This window comes from Gossypium hirsutum, chromosome A08, assembly GCF_007990345.1.
Source record: "Gossypium hirsutum isolate 1008001.06 chromosome A08, Gossypium_hirsutum_v2.1, whole genome shotgun sequence".
Classification (NCBI taxonomy): domain Eukaryota; kingdom Viridiplantae; phylum Streptophyta; class Magnoliopsida; order Malvales; family Malvaceae; genus Gossypium; species Gossypium hirsutum.
The window spans coordinates 112,425,876-112,450,410 of NC_053431.1; the positions used below are offsets into that span (position 1 = coordinate 112,425,876).

The 24,535-nt window shown below is 33.7% G+C and overlaps 1 protein-coding gene and 1 non-coding gene across 2 annotated transcripts; one reads left to right on the forward strand and one right to left on the reverse strand.

Moving 5' to 3' along the window:
• Positions 1-10,764: 10,764 nt before the first annotated feature.
• LOC121204614 (photosystem I assembly protein Ycf3) lies at positions 10,765-14,183 on the reverse strand. The gene is made up of 3 exons (XM_041074811.1): positions 12,769-14,183; positions 11,763-11,992; positions 10,765-10,974 (listed from the first exon to the last, which is right to left on the reverse strand). The coding sequence occupies exons 1-3, from the start codon at positions 12,890-12,892 to the stop codon at positions 10,822-10,824; spliced, it is 507 nt and encodes a 168-aa protein (XP_040930745.1). The 5' UTR covers positions 12,893-14,183; the 3' UTR covers positions 10,765-10,821.
• On the forward strand, positions 13,179-13,265 carry TRNAS-GGA (transfer RNA serine (anticodon GGA)). The gene has a single exon. It is a non-coding gene; the product is annotated as a tRNA-Ser (tRNA).
• Positions 14,184-24,535: the final 10,352 nt, after the last annotated feature.

The window sequence follows — 24,535 nt, forward strand, 5'->3', positions numbered from 1 at the left end:
AATGGTTAAATGTTGAGGAACAGTAAGTTTAAGTTTCTCTTATACGAGCTTACTTAGCACTAGTTGCTTACGTAGTTGTTCTCCTCTAGTTGTTCTCCTCTATTTTGTAGATCATCGGAAGCTCGATCAGTTGAAACCTTGTCGGAGTCCTATCACACTATCCAGCAATCAATTTGGTAGTTTTTGAATAATTTAGCTATAATTATAAATTGCAAGTATAAGGCTTAATGTAATAGGTGTTGTGATTAATGTTATTTAGTCCACTAGGTTTGGTTATTTCTTTGAATATATGTTTGTTGGACTTGAAATGCTTAGTATGAATATGCCTTTGGTTACTTTTGAATTTGTAAATATATGACTTGAGGTATGGTCATATGTGACTAAAATAGATGAATGGTTTGTAAATGTGATGATGTAAGTTTAGGTTATAATGTGAGCTGAAGTTGGCATGAATTGAGGTACCTTTAAATGGCATATTGGTTAGAAGTTATAGGTTGATTGATTTGGCATGTTTTGTGAGTGTTTAATGAGTAGTTTGGTCAATTGAATGCATGTGTAAATGGGTATAGGAAATTGTGTCGGCGGGATCTATTTAGTTCTAAATATACTTGAAATTCCTCCATTTCAAATTCGATTTGAACCAAAGATAGGGGATCTATTCAGTTATTAAATGATATATAGTGCGATACAGTCAAAACAAGGTATTATAGTAAGAAAAGAATAGATACCTCGGAGACAGGCGGATTCATCAACGGATTCCTTGTTGGGCAAGGTTTGATATAGAAATGACTTGTTTTATGGGCTATTTTGGTAGCACATGGGCTATTGCACGCCCGTGTGTCACACATAGTCACCTCACACGGCTGTGTGTCATTTATATTTGAGGTGCAGGTTTCACACAGTCTGGGACACAGTCTATAACACGGCCATGTGCCTCAAAACAGTTTGTTACACGGTCTGGCACACAACCTGCGAGATAGTCGTGTGACTCAACTTCGAATATACACAGGTTTCACACGGTTTGAGACACGGTCTATAACACGGCCATGTATCTCAAAATAGTTTGTTACACGGTCTGCAACAGGATCGTGTAGCCTTATTTCGAATACTCACACAAGCAGACACGGTCATGTTTCTCTACTCCGAATGTCCACACGATCTGGGCTATGTCACACGGCCATGTGACCTCTGTTTTTCTAGTTTTCATGCTTTTCCCCAAATTTTCTAATCAATTCAAATTTATCCCTGGTTGCTTTTAAATTGTTTGTAGGATCTCAAAAGCTTGATTTAAGGCCCAAACGTTTATGTTGGCTATGATTAGAATGAATTATTAGAAATTGTACTTAAGTTGAATTATTTAGAAAATAATGAGAGGGAAGGAACTAGAACACTGATCAACAATGACAGCTCCACCACTACTCAATCGCTAAAAAAAAATAAAGCCTGACCACTGTCGATTCATTAACCCAATTTCTACTAATCCAGTTTTTGGGATGTGACAAAGAAAGGATGCACATGTAACATCCCGAATTAGGGCCTAGTCGGAACAGTGGTTTCGGGACCATAAATTTGACACAGTAAAATTTATTTTTATTATATTTTTATGGTCTACAATTTCACGGGATGATTTCATGGAAATTTCATTTAAAAATTTTGACGTTTGGACACTCTATTTGGTCAAAATGACTAAACTGTAAAAAGTGCAAAAGTTGAGTTCTACATGTTATAGGTGTCTAATTGTTATGAAATTTTAAATTGGAGGCCCTTAAATGGTAATTAGACCATTGGATAATTTTTTGAACAAAAATGGACATGAAATGAGTGAAATAGAATATTTTTAAGTTAGGGGCATTTTGGTAATCTAGTAATTAAAATGAATTAAAAACAAAATTAAAAGCCAATTTTTGTCCATCTTCTACCCCATGGCCGAAACTTGCATGGAGAAGACATATTTAGGGTTTTTCAGGCTTCCAAGCTCGATTGTAACTCTATTCTAGCCCCGTTTTTAATGATTTTTACATTTTGAAATCCTCGTAACAAGATCTACTCATTTCTACCCATATTTTGAGCTAGGGTTTGTGTTTAAAAATTCACCCGTGGATGACATACGCGTTTATTGATGTCTAATGGTAGAAAATAAATGCTCGGTGTGTAATAAATGACTTTTACTAAGTGATTTTTGGAGAAATTATCAAAGGACCATTTTGCAAAAGTTACAAAATTTGTCAGAAAAGTGTGATTTAGTGGAAATTAGGGGCTTCTATAGTTATGAAAATGTTCAGCTAGGCTTAAAGTGCAAGGAAATTGGATAAAAATCATTTTACGAGTCTTGAGGTAAAAGTGAAAATATGTGAAAGTTTAGGGGTCAAAATAAAAATTTGTAAAAATATGATTTTTGGACTCATATGAATAATGTGACTAATTATTAAACTAAATTTGATATTATAGATCAAGGAAAATGAGATTTAGGCATAGATTGGGAATGACTGGGATTGTGGACTAAATCGGAATAAAAAGCCGTGCTCACATTCGAGGTAAGTTTGTATGTAAATAATATATCGATTCTTTTTATGTTATTATATTTCGTTATTATATGAGATGTGGCTGCTATAGAATGATCATTTGATGTAAATTACGAATCGAAATAGACTATGAATGAGTTTGTTAAATGTTGTAAAGTGAGAAATTTCTCAGTTGAACCTTCAGAATAGAAATGATACAAATGATCCATTGTGAGAGCACATGTGTAGTACTATGTGTAGGCTACTATGTGTTTAAGATGGTTTTAGGTCACGTATGTAGTACTAAGTGCAGGTTACTACGTGTACCAGATAGTTAGGTCGCATGTGTAGTACTAAGTGCAGGCTATTACGTGTACTGGATTGTTGGTCGCATGTGTAGTACTAAGTGCAGGCTACTATGCGTACCAGACAGCTTCAGTTACAAGGGTGGTAATATGTGCAGGCAACCGTGTATCTATTATTATTCCGATGAGTTCAACGGGAAATCGACTAAGAGAAAATACATGTGAATATAACCATGTGATGATTAAGTGCAGGTATATGTTTGTGGAAATTTATGAGCAATGTGCTCGATTGTTGAGCGAACTTTCGGTAAGATGAAATAGAGTAAGTGAAATTATGTAAGAGTGAAATTTGTAATAAAACAGTTTTGGACAGCAGCAATTGTATAAATTTGAAAAATCACCAAAAATCGTGGAAATCAAATTAAAGGTTGAATAAGATATAAAATTAAATCTTTTTGAGTCTATTTTCATATAAAGGAAATGGTGTAAGCAAAAGAATATCATATTATGGGATATTTGAGTTTTGTGAGACAATGTTAGAATGATTTCAGGATCCCTTATTTTGACTTGGAAATATCATTAAAAATTGTTCAAAAATAACTATGGGTTATAATTTACATGTTTAAAATCCTTAATGAGTCTATTTTCAATAGAAATAGACAGGAACATTGATCGAAACCCGTACTATGAGATAATCAATTTTTAGTAAAGAAAGGTCAAAGCTGTCAAACAGTAGAACAGGGGTAACTTTAAAGAATAAACTATACTTATTGGCTAGACCATTGATACGTGATATTCATAACAGGTTTTAAAAATTTATAATTAATCATTCTTGAAACTAACTATTATCACGATGAAGGCAAGTGTACCTATCGAACAGTAGTATAGCTTTAGCAAGACCGGATTGTCGAACCCAAAGGAACCAAGAGTACTAATAATTACTTTCTTTTTATTATCTAGCCTAAAAATTAAGGGGTTTGTTTATCTAAACTACTTAACTAAACTAAGGATGCACAGAGAAAAAATTGGGGAAAAGCTTTTGAGAAAACTCGATTGATTAAGACAATACCCAAGGAAAAATCCACCTAGACTTCACTTGTTATTTGACTCTGAGTCAGACGATTTATTTATTTGACTTGATCCATAGAAATCCCAAAGTTATATTGTTATCTCTCTTGAGACTAATAACGTCTAACCCTAAGTTGATTAATTGAAATCTATTTCTAATTAACGTCATAGTGCTGCATTAACTCGATCTATGGATCCCCTTATTAGGTTTCACCCTAATCCGGCAAAATCTTATCACCCTATCTCTAGGCGTGCAATCAACTCCGCTTAATTAAGACAAATTTACTCTTAGACAGGGTCTTTTCCTCCTCTGAATAAGAGCATTAACTTGAATAATATCCTAGAATATTAAAACAAGAATTAAGAACACATAATTAAGAACAAGTCAAATATTTATCATACAATTCAGATAATAATAACAAGATCCGTCTTAGGTTTCATTCCCCTTAGGTATTTAGGGGGTTTAGTTCATAATTATAGAAGAAAACATCTCAGAAGAATAATGAATACAAAACATAAAGAAAACCCAAAACCCCTGAATGGAAATTGAAGGGAGATATTCAGTCTTGACGATGAATTCGGCTTCTAAGATAGACTAATCGGCTTTCCTTGAGTAATTCCTTGCCTCCTACTCCGTGTGTCTTTTCTAAGTGCCTCATCAAGTGTTTAAATAGGCTTTAGAATGCTTAAGAGCCCTCAAAAATGGCCTTTTTCGAATAGGACTATACTTAGGCTCTGCAGGGACATGCCCGTGTGACACACCCGTGTGCGATTACTTCAGCCCGTGGTTAAGGCTGTTGAATAGGAACGGGCGTGTTGTCTACCCGTGTAAGTCGTGCTTTGATCCTGCCAAATGGACACGGCCGTGTGACACATCCGTGTAAGGAAGTCCAGGCCGTGTTGATTTCCCACGTGGGTCAATTTTCTCTATTTTCGGCCCATTTCTCGCTCTTTTTACTCTCCTATGCTCACCTAAGTATAAAACATGAAATTAAAGAATTAAGAGCATCAAATTCACCAAATCTAAGGAGAAATCATCCATAAATGTGCTAAGCATGGGATAAAAATATGTATAAATTAAATTTTATCAACCAAAAATTCTGGAAATTTTATGGTAAAAAGATATATGAGTCTAACTTCAGGAAAAATTTACATCTCTTAATTTAGAGTTCAGTAGCTCTAGATATAAATAATTTAGTAACTATGACTCGAGAAAATAGCATGACCAGAAAATAAGTAAAAGTGTAATTATGATTATATTTCCATAGAATCATGTTGATAATTTGCTTATTATTTTCATATGGAATTACTAAGCTTTAAGCTTACTCCCTCCGTTTCATTTCTTTTAGTGTTGTCAGGTCAGCTCAGGGCTGGAGATCGTAGGAGGTAGCATCACATTATCAAGCCAATACCTTTGGAATATTGTTACATATGTTAGAATTATCAAGTGAGTGGCATGTATAGGGACCTAGTTCTATGACATGTGTTATTATGATTTGGTCAAATGTATTTGCCTATTTTGAGCTATTGTATATGGCTATGAGATGTGGCTCATATTGATTATGGCTTGTAAGTATAGCTAGTCAAGTTATGATTTATTGCTTATGATGTGAAAATGTGATTATGTTTGTTTGTCATGCATGGTTGGCTATATGCCATGTGTAATACCCCAAACCCTTATTTATTGCCGGAATAGGGTACGAGGTATTACCGGAGTTTAAAAATTAATTTTTTTAACTCAATATAACCCCTTTATAGATATCTAACCTTCCCTACAATATTAAACCGAGACCAATCCACATCAACCAATCCAATTCAACATATTTTCAAGATAGATTAACGCATAAAGATTCACGCATATTTATAAGATAACATCATCACATACCAAAATCAGGTTTGTTAACCATACCAATGACTAACTTTACATTCATTACACGTTAACATTTACTTTATTGGCTTATACATGCCATTGATTTCCAAAATAAAGTTTCTTAATATACCGAAATCTTGAAGTTGATAGTGTGATGTGTCTCCGACCAAATCTGACCTCCGAGCTCTTAACACTACAAAACAGGGAAAAGGGGAATAGGGTAAGCACTTTGTGCTTGGTAAGCTCATGTAACAAGAATTATACTTACCTAATATTTTCAATACAATGCAATAAACATTCAAATATCTTTTCAATGCATTATTACCCTAACATGCACAAACTCAACTTTCAAGTTAGTACAATAATTTCCATGTGTCAATAATATATATACCATGATTGATGAACTCATCAATACCATGATTTCCATTCCCTTATATTTTTTTTCATATTTATCCCGTTGAATTTCTTGGAATTTTCGATGGATTTTCAGAGGTACACTTTTAGCGTACATTTTCGGGCCCGTCAATTCATATTCATGTGCGCACATTTCCATTTCAGAGAGCACACTCCCGCGAACCTTATCCTTACAGCAGGATTACCAGTCCAGGCTAAATCCCCTGTAATATAAACTCATAGAGTATTGTCAGGATTACCAGTCCAGGCTAAATCCCCTGCAACGACAATTACTCTAATGAGCTTGGATCTGAATTACCAGTCCAAGCTAAATTCAGACCCTAATTTGGATTACTCGTCCGGGCTAAATCTATTTTACACATATTCTTCGAGAGGGCTATATCAAGATAGGATCACCCGTCCAGGCTAGATCCTTTTTACTGTCAATTCCTTTTCAGAGATCCATCGAATTTTCCTTTTATTCAACCGAGATTTCTTCCCAATTTTATCAAATATATCAATGTTTCATCAATTTTCATACAATGAAAATTCAAATTATTTTCACATCAATAACATACATTTCAAGCATTTAAGAATATAATTCAAGTTACACGAACTTACCTCGATACTTGTTCGTATACACAAATCAACTGATCCCGAACTTTTTCTTTTCCTCGATCTAGCTTCGTACTTGAATTTTCTAGATCTAAATAAATAAATTTAATTATCAATTTAATACATTTCATGTTCATATGCAACATTCTCTATAATTCAACTATTATTTATAGTTCATTCAAAGTTGTCTACTTAAGTCATAGTCACTAAATTATTTTTATCTTGAGATACAGAACTCCAAATTAAGATCCGATAATTTTTCCTAAACTTGACTCACATATATTCCTACCATAAAATTTTAAGAATTTTTAGTTTAGCCAATAAGTACATTTTATTCTTTAAAGTCACCCTCATTCTGCTGTCCACCAGTTCTGACCTCTCTTCACTAAAAATTAATTATCTCTTCATACAGGATTCGAATGATGTTCTCATTTATTTCTCTTAAAAATAGACTTATTCAGGATTCTAGAAAAATAAATTTAAGCCCCTAATTATTTTTATTCAATTTTTATGATTTTTCAAAGTCAGAACAGGGGAACTCGAATTCATTCTGACATTGTCTCACAAAATTCATTATATCTTAAGATTGACAAATCCATTGTTTACATGTTTCTACTATGAGAAATTAGACTTAATAAGCTTTAATTTCATTTTTTTTTCATCTTCTAATTCTATTTATACAAATTATGGTGATTTTTCAAAGTTAGTTTACTGCTGCTGCCCAAAATTGTTTTAGTGCAAGCTGTTTATTACCATTTTTCCCCTAGGCTTTTAATAAATAATAATTCCGTCCCTACTCAATTAGCCTCTCAATTGAGCTGATTTTTCTCAATTAACACTTTATTCTATCACCTTAAACTAGTTTAAAACCTTTGGAAATCATAATTTCAGCACTAGACTTTAATTCCAAATATTTTCACAATTTGGTCCTAAAAATCAATTTCTTTTCCTTAAATCAAATATTTTCACAATTTGGTCCTTAAATCATCAATTTTCCTGCTGATTTCTTTTCCTTGCTGTCCAGCTCAAATAAATTTTGGGTCTAATTTCCTTTTAAATCCTTTCTCATAAGACAAGCTATTTAATCATTCTAGCAACTTTTACACCTTTTCCAATTTAGTCATTTTCATTTAATTACCTACCCAAACGTTACAATTTTCTAACAAAATTTTAATACCACATCACTAACATTTTATAAATATTTATAAAAATATTTCCTACTCATTTTTACGAGATCAAGGCCTCGATACTTTGTTTTTACCCAATTCCTTCAATAATTCCCTTTTTCTAACTAACCACTAAATCGGTAAAAAAATTTTATCGATATTTTCATACGATTTTCCTATTATATAAATATTCATGAAAAATATTGAAATAAATTTCTCTTTAAATCGGATTTGTGGTTACGAAACCACTGTTCTGATAACCTTGAATTCAGGCTATTACAACTCTCCCCCCCTTTAAGGATTTTCATCCTCGAAAATCTTACCAGTAAAGAGGTTTGGGTATTGTTTCCTCATTGCCTCCTCCAGTTCCCATGTCTCTTCCTCAATCTCGTGCTTTTGCCACAATACTTTCACCAAATTTATCTTTTTATTTCTAAGCTCCTTTGTCTCCTGTGTCAATATCTTGATCGGTTCTTCATCTCCTGTGTCAATATCTTGATCGGTTCTTCACTATAAGTCATATCCGGTTGAATCTCCACTTCTGTCGGAGAAATAACATGTGAAGGATCTGATCGATATCGTCGTAACATAGATACATAAAAACATTATGGATTCTATCAAGTTCCGGTGGTAATGCCAATCGATAAGCGATCGATCCAATTCTTTCTATGATTTCATATGGCCCGATAAATCTTAGACTCAATTTACCCTTTCGACCGAATCGGAGAACTTTCTTCCAAGGAGACACTTTCATGAATACCTTGTCACCGACTTGAAATTCAATCTCTTTTCGTTTAAGGTCGGCATATGATTTTTGACGATCGGAAGCTACTTTTAGACTATCCTGAATAACCTTTACTTTTTCTTCTGTTTCCCGGATCAAATCAACCCCATGTATCTTTCTTTCACTGAGCTCTGTTCAATATAATGGTGTTCTACATTTTCTACCAAACAAAGCTTCATACGGATCCAGTTTAATACTGGACTAATAACTGTTATTGTAAGTACGGTGTGCAAAATTTGGGTAAAACCGAAAAAATTTGGTTAACTGACCGGATTCGGTTAATCGGTCGGTTAACCACCCAATCACCTAACCCAATCATAAAAATTACAAATAATTTAATAAATAAAAATAAAAATCTAAAACTAAAACTAAAAAAAAGCATATAATTTTATACAAATAATTCGGTTAATTCGGGTAATTCGGGTAATTCGGTTAATTTTATACTTATTTTAACCAAAAATTAAAAAACATATAATTTTCGGTTTGGTTAATTTTTTTGAAAAAATTTTGGTTCGGTTAACGGTTAAAAATTTTGAAAGGTCGGTTAATTCGATTAATGTTATTTTGGTCGGTTAACAGGTCAGTTAACCGATTGAACACCTCTAATTGTAAGCAAATTCAATCAAAGGTAGATACCTCTCCCAATTACCTTCAAACTCTAGTATACAACATCGGAGCATATCTTCCAATACTTGAATTACACGCTCAGATTGACCATCTGTCCGAGGATGAAATGCAGTGCTGAAATACAACTGAGTACCCAAGGCTTCTTGCAATTTGTCCCAGAAACGAGACGTAAATCGGGGATCTCTATTTGATATAATGGAGATAGGCACTCCATGTAGCCTGGCAATCTCTGATATGTATAGTTCAGCTAGTTTATCTAAAGAATAATCTATCCGTATGGGAATAAAGTGCGCTGACTTTATCAATCGGTCAACAATCACCCAAATAGCATCTTTTTTTCCTCGGAGAAAACGGTAACCCCGATACAAAACCCATAATGATTCTTTCCCATTTCCATTCCGGTATAGTAATTGGCTGAAGTAACCCCGAAGGTACCTGATGTTCAGCTTTAACTTGCTAACATATTAAACACCTTGATACAAACTCAGAGATATCACGTTTCATTCCCGACCACCAGTACATCTTTTTTAGATCATTATACATTTTATTACTTCCCGGATGTACAGACATAGTACCGCTGTGAGCCTCGCGTTAGTACCTCTGTGAGCCTCGCTAGTATCTTCTGTATGAGCTCTGAATTCTAAGGTACACATACCCTACCTCTAAATAATAAACAATCATCAGAACCAATCTGAAATTCAGAATCATTTCCTGACTCACACTGTGCTGTTTAACCTGTAACTTCTCATCATTCTTCTGAGCTTCACATATTTGTTGTAGAAATGTCGGTTTAGCTCTCAATTCAGCTAGGATTGAACCATCATCAGTCAACGATAACTGGGTATTCATAGCTTGTAAAGCAAACAGAGATTTCTGGCTCAAAGCATCAGTTACAACATTAGCCTTACCCGGATGGTAATTAATAATCAAATCATAGTCCTTTATCAGTTCAAGCCACCTACGCTGTCTCAAATTCAAATCTTTCTAAGTCATTAAATATTTTAAGCTTTTATGATCAGTATAAATATAACATTTCTCACTGTACAAGTAATGCCGCCATATCTTCCGCGCAAATACAATAGCAGCTAATTCAAGATCATGTACTGGGTAATTTCTTTCATGTGGTTTAAGTTGTCTTGAACGATTTGAGAAAGGATATAATGAAATTCTTTGATTGGTTTTTCCCAAAGAGAGAAATGCTCCGTTTTATTTGACCCATGGGTCCAACAAAACCAAACCATTACACAATTAACAATTCCAATTAAATTAATATTTTTTACTATTTAATTTAAATATTCAAATTGACTAGAAAATCGAATTTAATAATTTAAATAGTACCGTAATTTATTTAATTAAATTAAATATTAATATTAAATAAATGGATTTAATAGAAATTAAATAGAAATAGAATTAAATAGAATTCTCTAATATCTAATTCGAATTTCGAATCCTAAAACTAAAATAATAATAAATAAACAGAGAGCTCTTGTTCTTATTCGAAACGCCGCGTGATCTTTAACCAATTCTGCGCTTCAATATAATTACCAGGAGTAAGCGCTATAGCCTGTTTCCAATACTCAGCGGCTTGATCGAACCAAGCCTCCGCTATTTCAGAATCCCCCTGTCGAATGGCCTGTTCTCCCCGGTCGAAATAGGCGGTTCAATTCCTTCCCTTAGAACCGTACTTGAGAGTTTCCTACCTCATACGGCTCGGCAGTCAATTCTTTTGGTATCCCATTTTTTTACCCTACCATATATCCAATTGAATGAGATTTCTCATAGATCTATTGATTTGTCTCGGGTTAACCAAAAGGGGTTAATTACATGAGTTTCAAACTCTAATTTGGATTAAATTAATAATAAGTTTTATCTTTTCTCCCACCTTCAGAAAAATAAAGCATAGGCATTTCGGGGCTGTCGTCCGTTAGATTTTTCTGAAAGGTAACTATCTCGGTTTCATATCATATAGAAATTTATATAGAATCCTTGAAAAAGACTTCTTCCTCATAAAAAAGACTTACTGTCTTTGGGATCTGATGCTACACCGCTGCTCAATAACTTAGGGGATCGGCTCTATTACATAAGTCGATTCCTAATTTTTATCTCATATCATGACATAAATAAGCAGTTCTTATTTATTGTATCGGCTCAAAACCTCGCTAATTGATCTTTACGGTGCTTCCTCTATCAATTAGATCTTTATCCATAGAATAAAGTATCTAGGCATATATATTTCTTCATATTTCGACTTCTATGAAGTTTCTTTTTTTGTTACAGCTGATAAAAATCATTTTTTGGACGATGCAATATGTAGAAAGCCTATTTTTTTTCTAGTATTTTATTTACTAGCGTGTTTATTTACTAGCGTATTTATTTACTAGCGTATTTGCTCTTTCTTTCCTTTTTTTATTTCTATAGTGGAGATAGTCGCACGTAATGACAGATCACAGCCATATTATTAAAAGCTTGTGGTAAGAACGGGTTTCGTTCTAGTGCTCGAAAATAATATTCTAAAGCTTTTGTATGCTCTCCATTACTTGTGTGGATAAGGCCTATGTTATATAGTATATAACTTCGATCATAGGGATCAATTTCTAGTCGCATAGCTTCATAATAATTCTGTAAGGCCTCCACATAATTTCCTTTGGATTGAGCCGACATCCGTTACGGTCGTCATTCGATTCAAAGAATTCTCCGTTCCAAAACCGTACATGAGATTTTCACCTCATACGGCTCCTCCTTTATGTGCATAATGAGAATAATCCATGGAATTAAAAAAAGGTCGAAATATTGTCATTATGAACTGAGCGGGGCTAATGTTTTTACAAGAAATCTCTAGCCAACCCTCTTGCAAAAGATCTTTTCTTACCATCAAGCGTGTTCGTACTAGATAAAAAAGTAAACTCCAACAATTTCTTTGTTCTCAACGCTCCTTAATTTCCAGGAATTAGTCACTTCAACAATCTTCGATGGTTATATGGGTATCCAAAGTACAAACAAGATGGATGTTTGTTGTCCCAACCATTTCTCTTAGTTCCGATCCCGATAAAGAAAGGGAATCATTAATAACAAAGTTTTCGTGTTGTTGATTCCTAGGCGTAGTGCTTCTTCCTCTATGCCGCCTATTGGTACTAGTGTAGTAGGGTTGACCCACAATACAGACCCATAGGTGTAACCTTTCGCTCAATACTCGAATCAACAATTGAAGCATCTGAGGTTGCATTAATCGGGGATACACGACAGAAGGAATTGCTTTATTTATAAACTTCACCTTCAACAAGCGTAGATTTCTTTTTTGTTTTCAATAGCCTTTTTTCTATTCTGAATAATGTGTCTTTTTCCTAAGACTGAGAGTGGTAAAGTAAATAAAAAAGTAAATAATAAATAAAGAATAAAGAGAATAAAGTAATATATATATATAATAATAATCAAATCGCACCATCTCTGTAATAAGTAAATGCCTCTTTTTCTCCTGAAGTTGTCGGAATTATTCGTAATAAGATATTGGCTACAATTGAAAAGGTCTTATCAATAAAATTTCCATTTATCTGCGATCTAGGCATAGGTAGCAATCCATTCTATAACTCTTTTCATTACCCCTCGTGAGAAAATAAAATGATCTCACAAACAAAGGAAGTGTACAGTACGAAATAACATAAAAGTAGACCCATTCCATTTTTTAAAAATTCTTCGAGGAGGCTAAAGAAAAAGTGATAAAAAAAAGTGATGAAAAGTTTTCTATTTTTATAGCAAGTTTCCTAGTTAGAATTGATATTGTTCGTACCCATCGAACAATCTAATATGAGTAACTCGCTATTCGCTCGGGGTATCGGCCATAATAATTATGTAGGAGAGATGGCCGAGTGGTTCAAGGCGTAGCATTGGAACTGCTATGTAGACTCTTGTTTACCGAGGGTTCGAATCCCTCTCTTTCCGCACCTTCACCTAATTCGCCAATGTAACTGACTACAATGTATCAAATAAGAACATATACTAAAGAATTAGACCCTTCTTTAGTATAGATTCTCTATTCCCAATTCCTTTTTAATATGGAATACGTAAAATAGCATACAGGGGATGAAAATCTCCTTACGTATCTATCATACATGAATAGGAGAAAAATCTCCGAATCAAACCCATTCCCCTGTCTTCCTTTACTTAACCTTAACTCAGGTGAAAAGGGGGCAGAACCCTTGTTTTGTTATTTTAGTTAGGTTTAAGTCTGACGAGAATAATATTCTACGACAAGCAATTCATTTATTTTCAAACCAACCCATTTCCTATCTATTATTTGATTGACTAACCCTTTATATTGTAATGTGTGAAAGCTCAAATGTTTTGGTAATTCCTCATTGGTGGATGAATCAAGATAATTTTGAATCAGAGTTCTAGATTTTTGTTCATCCCTCGCTGAAATAATATCTCGGGGTTTGCAGCGATAACTTGGTATATCTACTGTACGCCCATTAACTAAAATATGTCTATGGTTAACTAATTGACGGGCTCGAGGAATAGTCGAAGCCATACCCAATCGAAAAAGGATGTTATCCAACCGCATTTCAAGTAATTGTAGTAAAACCTGACCTGTTGACCCTTTGGCTTTTCTGGCAATACGAACGTATTTAAGTAATTGTCGTTCTGTAAGGCCATAATGAAAACACAATTTTTGTTTTTCTTCTAAACGAATACGGTATTGAGATTTTTTACCGGGGCGCGATTGGTTTCTAAGATCGCTTCCGGCTCTAGGCCTTTTAGTAGTTAGTCCCGGTAAAGCCCCCAGACGGCGTATTTTTTTGAAACGAGGCCCTCGGTAACGTGACATAAGGACTCCTTATTAATTTGAATTTTATTGAAATTTCGCATAGGCTATTACTTTACCTTCTTGCATCAAGACACAACCTAAACCATTTAATGAGGCATCACTGTAAATAACAAATTCCTTACCCGGTTCAAGCTGCACTAATACAGGTGCTTTCGTTAGTAGATCTTTCAATCGATTGAAACTCTGCTAACATTCATCAGTCCACTCGAACTTTACATCTTTCTGCAATAATCGAGTCATCGGAGAAGCTATCATAGAGAATCCCTGTACAAATCTCCGATAATATCCAGCTAAACCCAAGAAACTTCTAACTTCAGATACATTAACTTCTAACTTCTAACTTTAGATACATTTTTCGGTGGATTCCATTTGACAATAGCTGAGATTTTACTTAGATCTACCCTAATGCCTTCGGCGGATATAATGTGTCCAAGAAATCCCACTTCTCGAAGCCAAAATTCACATTTACTGAATTTAGCATATAACTACTTCTCTCGCAGAATTTGCAACACAATTCTCAAATGTTTTGCATGTTCTTCTTCATCCTGAGAATAAACCAAAATATCATCAATGAATACTACCACCAGTCTGTCTAAGTACATCTGAATATTCGGTTCATCAAATCCATGAATACTGCAGGTGCATTAGTTAGCGCAAATGGCATAACCAAAAACTCATAATGCCTGTACCTGGTTCTGAAGGCTGTTTTTGGCACATCTGACTCCTTTACCCGGAACTGATAATAACATGATCGAAGATCAATCTTTGAAAACACTGTAGCACCTTTCAGATGATCAAATAAATCATCAATCTGGGGTAATGGGTACTTATTCTTTATGGTTACTTTATTAAGCTACCGGTAGTCGATACATAGTCTCAAAGACCCGTCTTTCTTTTTGAAAAATAGAACCGGAGCACCCCAAGGTGAATGACTCGGTCAGACAAAACCCTTGTCAACAAGTTCTTGCAACTGTGTCTTTAACTCCTTTAATTCTATCCGGTACGGAGCTATAGAAATCGTAGTAGTTCCCTGAATCAAATCTATAGAAAATTCCACTTCTTTTTCTGGTGGCAACCCTGGTATTCCTCTGGAAACACATCGAAAAATTTGCATACCACTGGCACTGCCTGTATCTTTGACTCAGATACCTTGGTGTCGAGTACATAAGCCAAGTAAGCATCATACTTTTTTTTGACAAACCTCTGTCCTGCCATTACTGAAATCACATCAGATAACCCCTTTATCTGATCAGATTTAACCCAGAGCAACTCACCATTCTGACATTTTAGCACAATATATTTCTGTCTACAATTTACTACTGCATCATGCTGGGTTAACCAATCCATGCCTAATATCACGTCAAATTCATCAAATGACAGTAACATCAAATCAGTCGAGAAACAATAACATTTTACCATCAATGGACAATTTTTACAAATTTTATCTACCAAAACAAATTGACCCAGGGGGTTCGAGATTTTAACCACAAATTCAATAGGTTCAATAGATAAATCTTTAACACATGCAAGCTTTATACATATATATGAATGCGTAGAAACGGGATCAATTAATGCAATAATATTAGTGTTAAGTAAAAAAAAATGTACCAATAATAACATCAGGTACTAAGGCATCTTCTCTGGCACGAATGGCATATGTCCTAGCAGGTGCTCGTGCCTCAGGACTGCCTGCAGTATCTTTTGTAGCTCATCGGCTACCACTGACATTACCAGATGGTCGAGGTGGTCTACCTCTCGAAACTGGATTACTCGACTTCGATATCTGTTTAGCTTCTTTTTCACCCCTTTCTGGACAATCTCTGAGGAAATGGTCAAAAGAACCACATCGGTAACAAGTCCCGCTCTTTAATCGACATTCACCAAAATGAGCTTTATTACAGTACTGACATCTCGGCTTAGGAGTGCCAACACTGCCAATACTGGTCACTGATGGAGTGGAAGGTCTTGGATTAGTGCGTTGAGAACTTCGCTCTCTACCCGAATACCAGTGGTTGAGGTAGAAAGATCCTGGTACTTCTTCAATTTTTTTGAAGCGGAAAACTGGGATTTTCCCATCGGTCTTTTACTAAAAATTTGAGCTTCCCTCTCAGCCTGTTTCTTTTCTTTGCTCAATTCTTCTACTTTATAAGCTCTCTCTGCCAATGTATCAAACTCTCGAATTTCAAGAATTTCGTTCAATAGCTTATTGTCTTCATTCAACCATTCTTTGAATCGTTTGCACATTTCAGCTTCTGACTGTACCCATTCTCGAGTATATTTACTCAATCGAACAAATTCTCTTTCATACTCAGATACCGATCTATTGCCCTATTTCAGCTCAAGAAATTCTTTTCTTTTCTGGTTAAGGAACCTCTGGCTGATATATTTCTTTTTAAATTCATTCTGAAAGAACTCCATGTAATTTCTTCTTTTGGAACAACTGAAGCTTTAGTATTCTACTAATGATAAGTTGTGTCTTTTAGCAGTGAGACGGCACATTTTAGACATTCTTCTGGTGTGCAAGATAGTTCCTTCAAAACCCGAGTAGTATTCTCTAACCAGAATTCAGCTCGTTCGAAATCATCATCAACTACTGCTCGGAATTTTTCGGTCCTATATTTTTGAATTTTATCTATTGAAGCCTTTTCTTTTCTGACAGATTCAGAACCTGTACCCTGTGGGATCTCGGGAACCAGTGGAGGAGCAAGAGGGGGAGCTTGAACTTGCTGCACTACAGGGTTAGTTCTTAAGTATTGATTAAACCATTCATTCATCATTTGAAAGAAGGCCGTTTTTGCCTCCTCCCCTCAACCTTCTGTCTCGGGCCTTCTACTGCTAGTTTCTTCTCTTTGTACTAAAGCCGGAGCATGACTCCCAGCTTCCTCAGATTGAGCTCGGTCGGATGACATTACTATAAGAAAAACACATTTTAAATGGTCAGGAGATATCACACTATCAATAATAATTTAAATGGCATGTATAGCTAATCCCGTATTTGCTACATCGGTCCTAGAACCAGCTAAATCGTAGCTCTGATACCAATAAATGTAATACCCCCTACCCGTATTCATTACCAGAATAGGGTACAAGGTATTACCGGAGTTTACGAATTAATTTTTTTTTAACTCAATATAACCCCTTTATAGATATCTAACCTTCCCTGCAATATTAAATCGAGACCAATCCACATCAACCAATCCAATTCAACATATTTTCAAGATAGATTAACGCATTTAGATTCACGCATATTTATAAGATGACATTATCACATACCAAAACCAGGTTTGTTAACCATACCAATGACTAACTTTACATTCATTTCACGTTAACATTTACTTTATTAGCTTATACATACCATTGATTTCCAAAATAAAGTTTCTTGATATACTAAAATCTTGAAGTTGATAGTGTGATGTGTCTCCGACCAAATCTGACCTCCGAGCTCTTAACACTACAAAACAGGGAAAAAGGAAATAGGGTAAGCACTTTGTGCTTAGTAAGCTCATGTAACAAGAATTATACTTGCCTAATATTTTCAATACAATGCAATAAACATTCAAATATCCATTCAATGCATTACTACCCTAATATGCACAAACTCAACATTCAAGTTAGTACAATAATTTCCATGTGTCAATAATATATATACCATGATTGATGAACTCATCAATACCATGATTTCCATTCCCTTATATTTTTTTTTCATATTTATCCCGTTGAATTTCTTGGAATTTTGGATGGATTTTCAGATGTACACTTTTAGTGTACGTTTTCGGGCCCGTCAATTCATATTCATGTGCGCACATTTCCATTTCAGAGAGCACACTCCCGCGAACCTCATTCTTATAGTGGGATTACCAGTCCAGGCTAAATCCCCTGTAATATAAACTCATAGAGTATTGTTGGGATTACCAGTGCAGGCTAAATCTCCTGCAACGACAATTACTCTAATGAGCTTGGATCTGAATTACCAGTCCAGGATAAATTCAGACCCTAATTTGGATTACCCGTCCTGGCTAAATCCATTTTACACATATTCTTTGGGAGGGCTATATCAAGATAAGATCACCTATCCAGGCTAGATCCTTTTTACCGTCAATTCCTTTTCAGAGATCCATCGAATTTTTCTTTCATTCAATCGGGATTTCTTCCCTTTTTTATCAAATATATCAATGTTTCATCAATTTTCATACAATGAACATTCAAATTATTTTCACATCAATAACATACATTTCAAGCATTTAAGAATATAATTCAAGTTACACGAACTTACCTCGATACTTGTTCGTATACACAAATCTACTGATCCCGAACTTTTTCTTTTCCTCGATCTAGCTTCGTATTTGAATTCTATGGATCTAAATAAATAAATTTAATTATCAATTTAATACATTTCATGTTCATATGCAACATTCTCTATAATTCAACTATTATTTATAGTTCATTCAAAGTTGTCTACTTGAGTCATAGTCACTAAATTATTTTTATCTTGAGCTACAAAATTCCAAATTAAGATCCGCTAATTTTTCCAAAAACTAAACTCACATATATTCCTACCATAAAATTTTCAGAATTTTTAGTTTAGCCAATAAATACATTTTATTCTTTAAAGTCACCCCCGTTCTGCTGTCCAACAGTTCTGACCTCTCTTCACTAAAAAATAATTATCTCTTCATACAGGATTTGAATGATGTTCTTGTTTATTTCTCTTAAAAATAGACGTATTCAAGATTCTAAAAAAATAAATTTAAGCCCATAATTATTTTTATTCAATTTTTTATGATTTTTCAAATTTAGAACAGGGGAACTCGAATTCATTCTGACCTTGTCTCACAAAATTCATTATATCTCAAGATTTACAAATCCATTGCTTACACGTTTCTTCAATGAGAAACTAGAGTCAATAATCTTTATTTCCATTTTTTTTCATCTTCTAATTATATTTATACAAATTATGGTAATTTTTCAAAGTTAGTCTACTGCTGCTGTCCAAAACTGTTTTAGTGCAAGCTGTTTATTACTATTTTTCCCCTAGGCTTTTAATAATAATTTCGTCCCTACTCAATTAGCCTCTCAATTGAGCTGATTTTTCTCAATTAACATGTTATTATATCACCTTAAACTAATTTACAACCTTTGGAAATCATAATTTCAGCACTAGACTTTAATTCCAAACATTTTCACAATTAGGTCCTAAAAATCAATTTCTATTGAAATTACCTAATAAATCATCTCATAAACAAATTAAAGCTTCAATTTCATTTATTTCATCATAAACTTACAGCACTCAACCATGGTGACTTTCAATTTCATCCATGAATTCAAAAACTAATAAATTTAATAGTAGGACCTAGTTGTAAAAGTCTTAAAAACACAAAAAAATAAGAAAAAGGCAAAGATTAACTCACCTGTGCAAAAATTATGGAATACCAGCTTAAAAAACCCCTCCTATGGCGTTTTGGCTGATGAGAATGAAGAAAAATGAAGAGAAATCTAGATATTTCCTATTTTGTCCTATCTTTATTTAGTTAATTATGCAATATTCCAATTTTTCCCTTAAATCATCAATTTTCCTGCTGATTTCTTTCCCTTGCCGTCCAGCCCAAATAAATTTTGGGACTAATTGCCTTTTAAATCCTTTCTCATTAGACACTTAAGCTATTTAATCATTCTAGCAACTTTTAGACCTTTTCTAATTTAGTCCTTTTCATTTAATTACCTACCCAAACATTAAAATTTTCTAACGAAATTTTAATACCACATCACTAACATTTTATAAATATTTATAAAAATATTTCCTACTCATTTTTATGAGATCAAGGTCTCGATACTTTGTTTTTACCTAATTCCTTCAATAATTCCTTCAATAATTCCTTTTTTTCTAACTAACCACTAAATGGGTAAAAAAAATTTATCGATAGTTTCATACGATTTTCCTATTATATAAATATATATGCAAAAATATTAAAATAAATTTTTCTTTAAATCAGATTTGTGGTTACGAAACCACTGTTCCGATAACCTTGAATTTAGGCCATTACATTATGTGTGTTGAATGCATGGTTTATGACCATGAATTAAATGTGTAATATGGAGATAAATAATAATGCTTTGAACATGGACGTTTTATGATAAGTTGAAATAAATTGGCACAAAGATAACTATGGTATGACTAGTCTTGGCTTAATATGGGAATGTGTAACACATGCATGTTGATAGGTAAATGATATGTTTGTATCATAATTGAGGATGTTGAATGTCATTGGATCCATGTATATGTGTGTGCATGTAAGGGTAACAAAAAGGCTTGGAAAATAGCGAAAGAGTTAACTACGCAGGACGAGACACGGCGGTATGTCTCAACCGTGTGAGGGACACGGTCTGGTGACACGGGCGTGTGGCCTGGCCTTGTGGTTCAATTTATTTGCTGACATCATAAACAGAGAGTTACACAGCTTGAGGACACGGGCGTTTCATGAGAAAAATTTTAAAATTTTTTTTCCATAGCTTTCCAAAGTTCTCGGTTTAGTCCTGAACCCTTTCTAAAGTATGTTTTGGGCGTCGTAAACCCAAATAAGGGACTATGTGCATGTGATTGAATGTTTTAAAATATGAATGAAATTTTATGGCCCAATTTGCATGATTGTTTGCGTTTAAGTCCGTTAATGCCTTATATCCTGTCCCGGCGTTAGACACAGGTAAGGAGTGTTACATCTAGTGGTATCAGAGCTATGGTTTAGTCGGTTCTAGGACTAACCTAGCATGAATGAGAGTCTAGCTATACATGCCACTAATTCCTGATAGTGTGATAATCTCGAATGAGAACTATCTTGTTTAGACAGAGGTACTCTCCAACCGAGCTACACCGACCGTATTAAATGTGATGCAAAGGTATTTGAGTAAATTACAGTTATGATGAGCCTAAACTCAGAAAAGTATGAATAAAAGTTCATGATATGTACCTGATAACATGTGAAATGAAAGTTCATGTTGTGATGAGTACCTATGCTTGTTTGATATTCATATGATGTTGTGCACTTGATTTACTTGATTAAGTGAATGTGACAAATAAAAATTCATGAAGGTATGACTAAAAGGTTCATAATAACATGATATGGATAAAATGTCATTGTCCCGATTGAACATTGAATGTTGATGGATTGCAATGATATCTTTAAATGATATAAAGGAATACATTATGATAAGCTTATCTATGTTCAGTTGATAGTTCTATAATATATATGATCGATTTGCTCTAGCAAATATATGTATTTGGGTAACTCACCAATCTTATTGATGGAACAAATGTTCGTATATACTTGTTTGGATAATTATAATGGGCAAACTCGTATAGTTTAGTAAATGTGCTAAAATTGATTGAATTGAGTTATATGATAGTAATGATATGTATAGGATGATGTGCAAGATAAAAGTTTTGATTGTGACATACTTATCCATGTTTGTTTGGCCTTCATAAGATGTTATGTGCATGACTTGTTTGATTGAATGAATGGGATAAGTAAAGTTATTCAGAATCCATAGAATGCATGCATAAATACACTGGTTTAAATAAGATAATTGGAAGGTTCGTGCCATACAGGTATGAATAATAATTTGCTAGAAGTGGATGATATGTTTATGAAAATGTTGCTATGATGATGAAATAGTGTTATATGTATATGTGTATAAGAGACAAGTTAGGGACCTTACGACCCCACCCCCTTACCAGAGCGGTGTTTTGTAAAGGATTTTATAAGATCAGTGTTGAATAAGCTCACAAGTATGAGACCAAAGAGTTCAGCTGTAGAATGATTATAACTATGATAAGACATTAATTAGATTGATAAGTAAAGATAAAGCTAGTAGAGTGCGATATCGATAAATGTATTAACTGGAATTTCTTCAGAACCGATCTTCTTTAATGAAAATCATAATGTGGGATTTGTAATGACAGAAATAGTTGGAGGAATAAATATTGAAATGTAAGATATTTGAATGTAGTAATTATAGTAAGCTGATTATGACTGTCTCTCTTGAGGTACTTTATGAGTTCATTTACTCTTGGAAGTATTAGTGGGGCTATTTATTTTCAAATAAATTGTTATCGTGCGAGAATGTTTTCTAATTTTGGAATAAGTCGAAAGTATTGATAGTTTGACTGGTATATAATCTGTATTACTCTATTTTCCCTCTAGCATTCTATTACATTCTGTCTGTTGGGATTTTATGAGAAAATGCACATGATGCCATGATTCTGTTTCTTCTAATTGATATTCTATTCGATATATATATATAGGGGAAGCTACATTATCCTTGTTGCATTTAATTCCAGTGGGCTTGAATGATGTATTCTTCTGGAATTCTTTCCTCTAGGAAATTATCGAAATCTTCCATATTTTCTTATGAGCTTTGTTCTGAGTCTTTCATTATGATATTGTATCTTGGATTTCTCTATCTTAGACTTCTTAATCTTGGTTTTCTTGTTATCTATATTCTGGAATTTATCAATCACGGCTCATATCTACAGTGTGTTCTTCAGTTGTGATAATCATGTTAAGTGTGACTATGCTTCTGGTTTGATCATAGTAATGTGGTAATTCTAGTATCTAGATTTCTCTAAATCTTCGTGAAGAATTTGACATCGGCAAAGGCATAAGTGGTGAAATTGCTAGTTACAATTTGTATGGTGGATTTCTTTTCTCAAGTAAGTTAATCGAAGTTGGTGCCTTCAATTGAGATATCCTTGTTACTTGAATTAATGCTTTTGAAATGGTTTTTGATTAGTATGATAAGTGAACTTTGAATGATTACATATTGAATCATTCTATTGATTGGAAAAAAGGATTTCTTGAAATGTCATTTATTGATGATTAAGACCCAAAAATATGTCTCCCTCAAATATTTAGTCGAAAGTGCAATACAAAGAGGCCAATTAACCTAATTTGTGGATGGGAAAGACCAACGTAGGTTACATCATAAAAGCGCTAGGCAAAAGCACTTTAAGGCAAAGGGAAAATAACTCGTAAGGGGAGTGATCCATATGATAGTGGGGGTAGTAGACAAGGTAACCTTCTCCCTCAAATGAAAAGTTAATCCCAGGAATGTTTACTCCATGAGCACAACAACAAAAAGAGTTCACCCTACCAATGATTGAAAGATAACTTTTGAAGATATGGATTTAGCTACAGTCCTAAATGATACAACTAATGACCCTCTAGTGGTAACAACTCAGATTGGGAACTATGATGTTAAATGAATATTGATTGACAATGGGTGTGCAGTAGAAGTATTGCTCTGGAAAACTTTTCAGAAGATAAACCTCTCGGAGTCATATTTAGGAAAAGCAAGCCTCATATATGGTTTTGCAAACCAACCCTTCGAAGTGAAAAGATCTATTACCCTCCCGGTCACTCTAAGGAAGGAGATTGCATAATAATAGTCAAAGTTGGGTCTTAGTAGTAAACCAACCATTTGCATTCAATGCCATATTTGGAATGCCTTTAATGAAAAAGCTAAGTTGATTTTGGCAACATTCAACTTGACTATCAAATTCCCAACTGCTCATGGAACAGGTTAAATGAAAGTGAATTAGCAAACTACTAGGCATAAAATCTTTCACCAAGATCAAAAACCAAAATTAATCGTTGAGATCAAATCTTTCACCATCCTCGGAAAGATAAAAATAAAAAAAGTTAACCAAATAAATCATAATTAATCATGAATTAAAATTTAAATTAATATAAACATAAATCTAAATTTTGCTCGATAAATTCAAGATCAATAACCATAATTAATGTTGAAATCAAATCTTTAGCCATCTTAAAAAAGATAGAAATAAAATAAGTTAATCAAATCAATCATAATTAACCATGAATTAAAATTAAAATTTCTAGCAAAATCAGTCTGAAGATGTGAAAGTCTTGGAGTAGCTGAGCAGTAAGAGGCATTGGGATATCAAAGGTCCCATCTATGAATCCTCACTCTACCGCCGATATGTGAACAAAGAGAAATGAATATTTTATTAATCAATAGGATATTTATGATGCTTCTCTAAAGTTTATATTTATAAACATAGAAAATATAAAAGTAGATAAAATTTTACTACTAATAAAGAGTTATTTTTATTAATATGTAAAAAGAAAAAGAAAAGTTGTAAATAATTTTTAATTGAATTTAAACAATAATAGTGGCATAGATAAAACATATAATTAGTTTTTTGCATCATGACTTATTAGGCCCTCCAATTTTTTTTAAAAAATCATTTTAGTTTTCCAACTAATTTTTCACCTCTTTTAACTCTTGAATTTGCAATTTTTGTCAAATCACCCAAGATAGATAGAAAAAATTAGTTTGTTAACTTTGTTGATATTGTATACAAGCAAAT

Coding starts and splice junctions, on each gene's coding strand:
- LOC121204614 (XM_041074811.1), bottom strand. CDS start 12,892: ATGCCTAGATCGCAGATAAATGGAAATTTTATTGATAAGACCTTTTCA. Junction 11,993..12,768: donor ATTTACTTATTACAGAGATG/GTGCGATTTGAT, acceptor GACGACCGTAAC/GGATGTCGGCTCAATCCAAA. Junction 10,975..11,762: donor TGGCTGTGATCTGTCATTAC/GTGCGACTATCT, acceptor GCCTATTTCGAC/CGGGGAGAACAGGCCATTCG.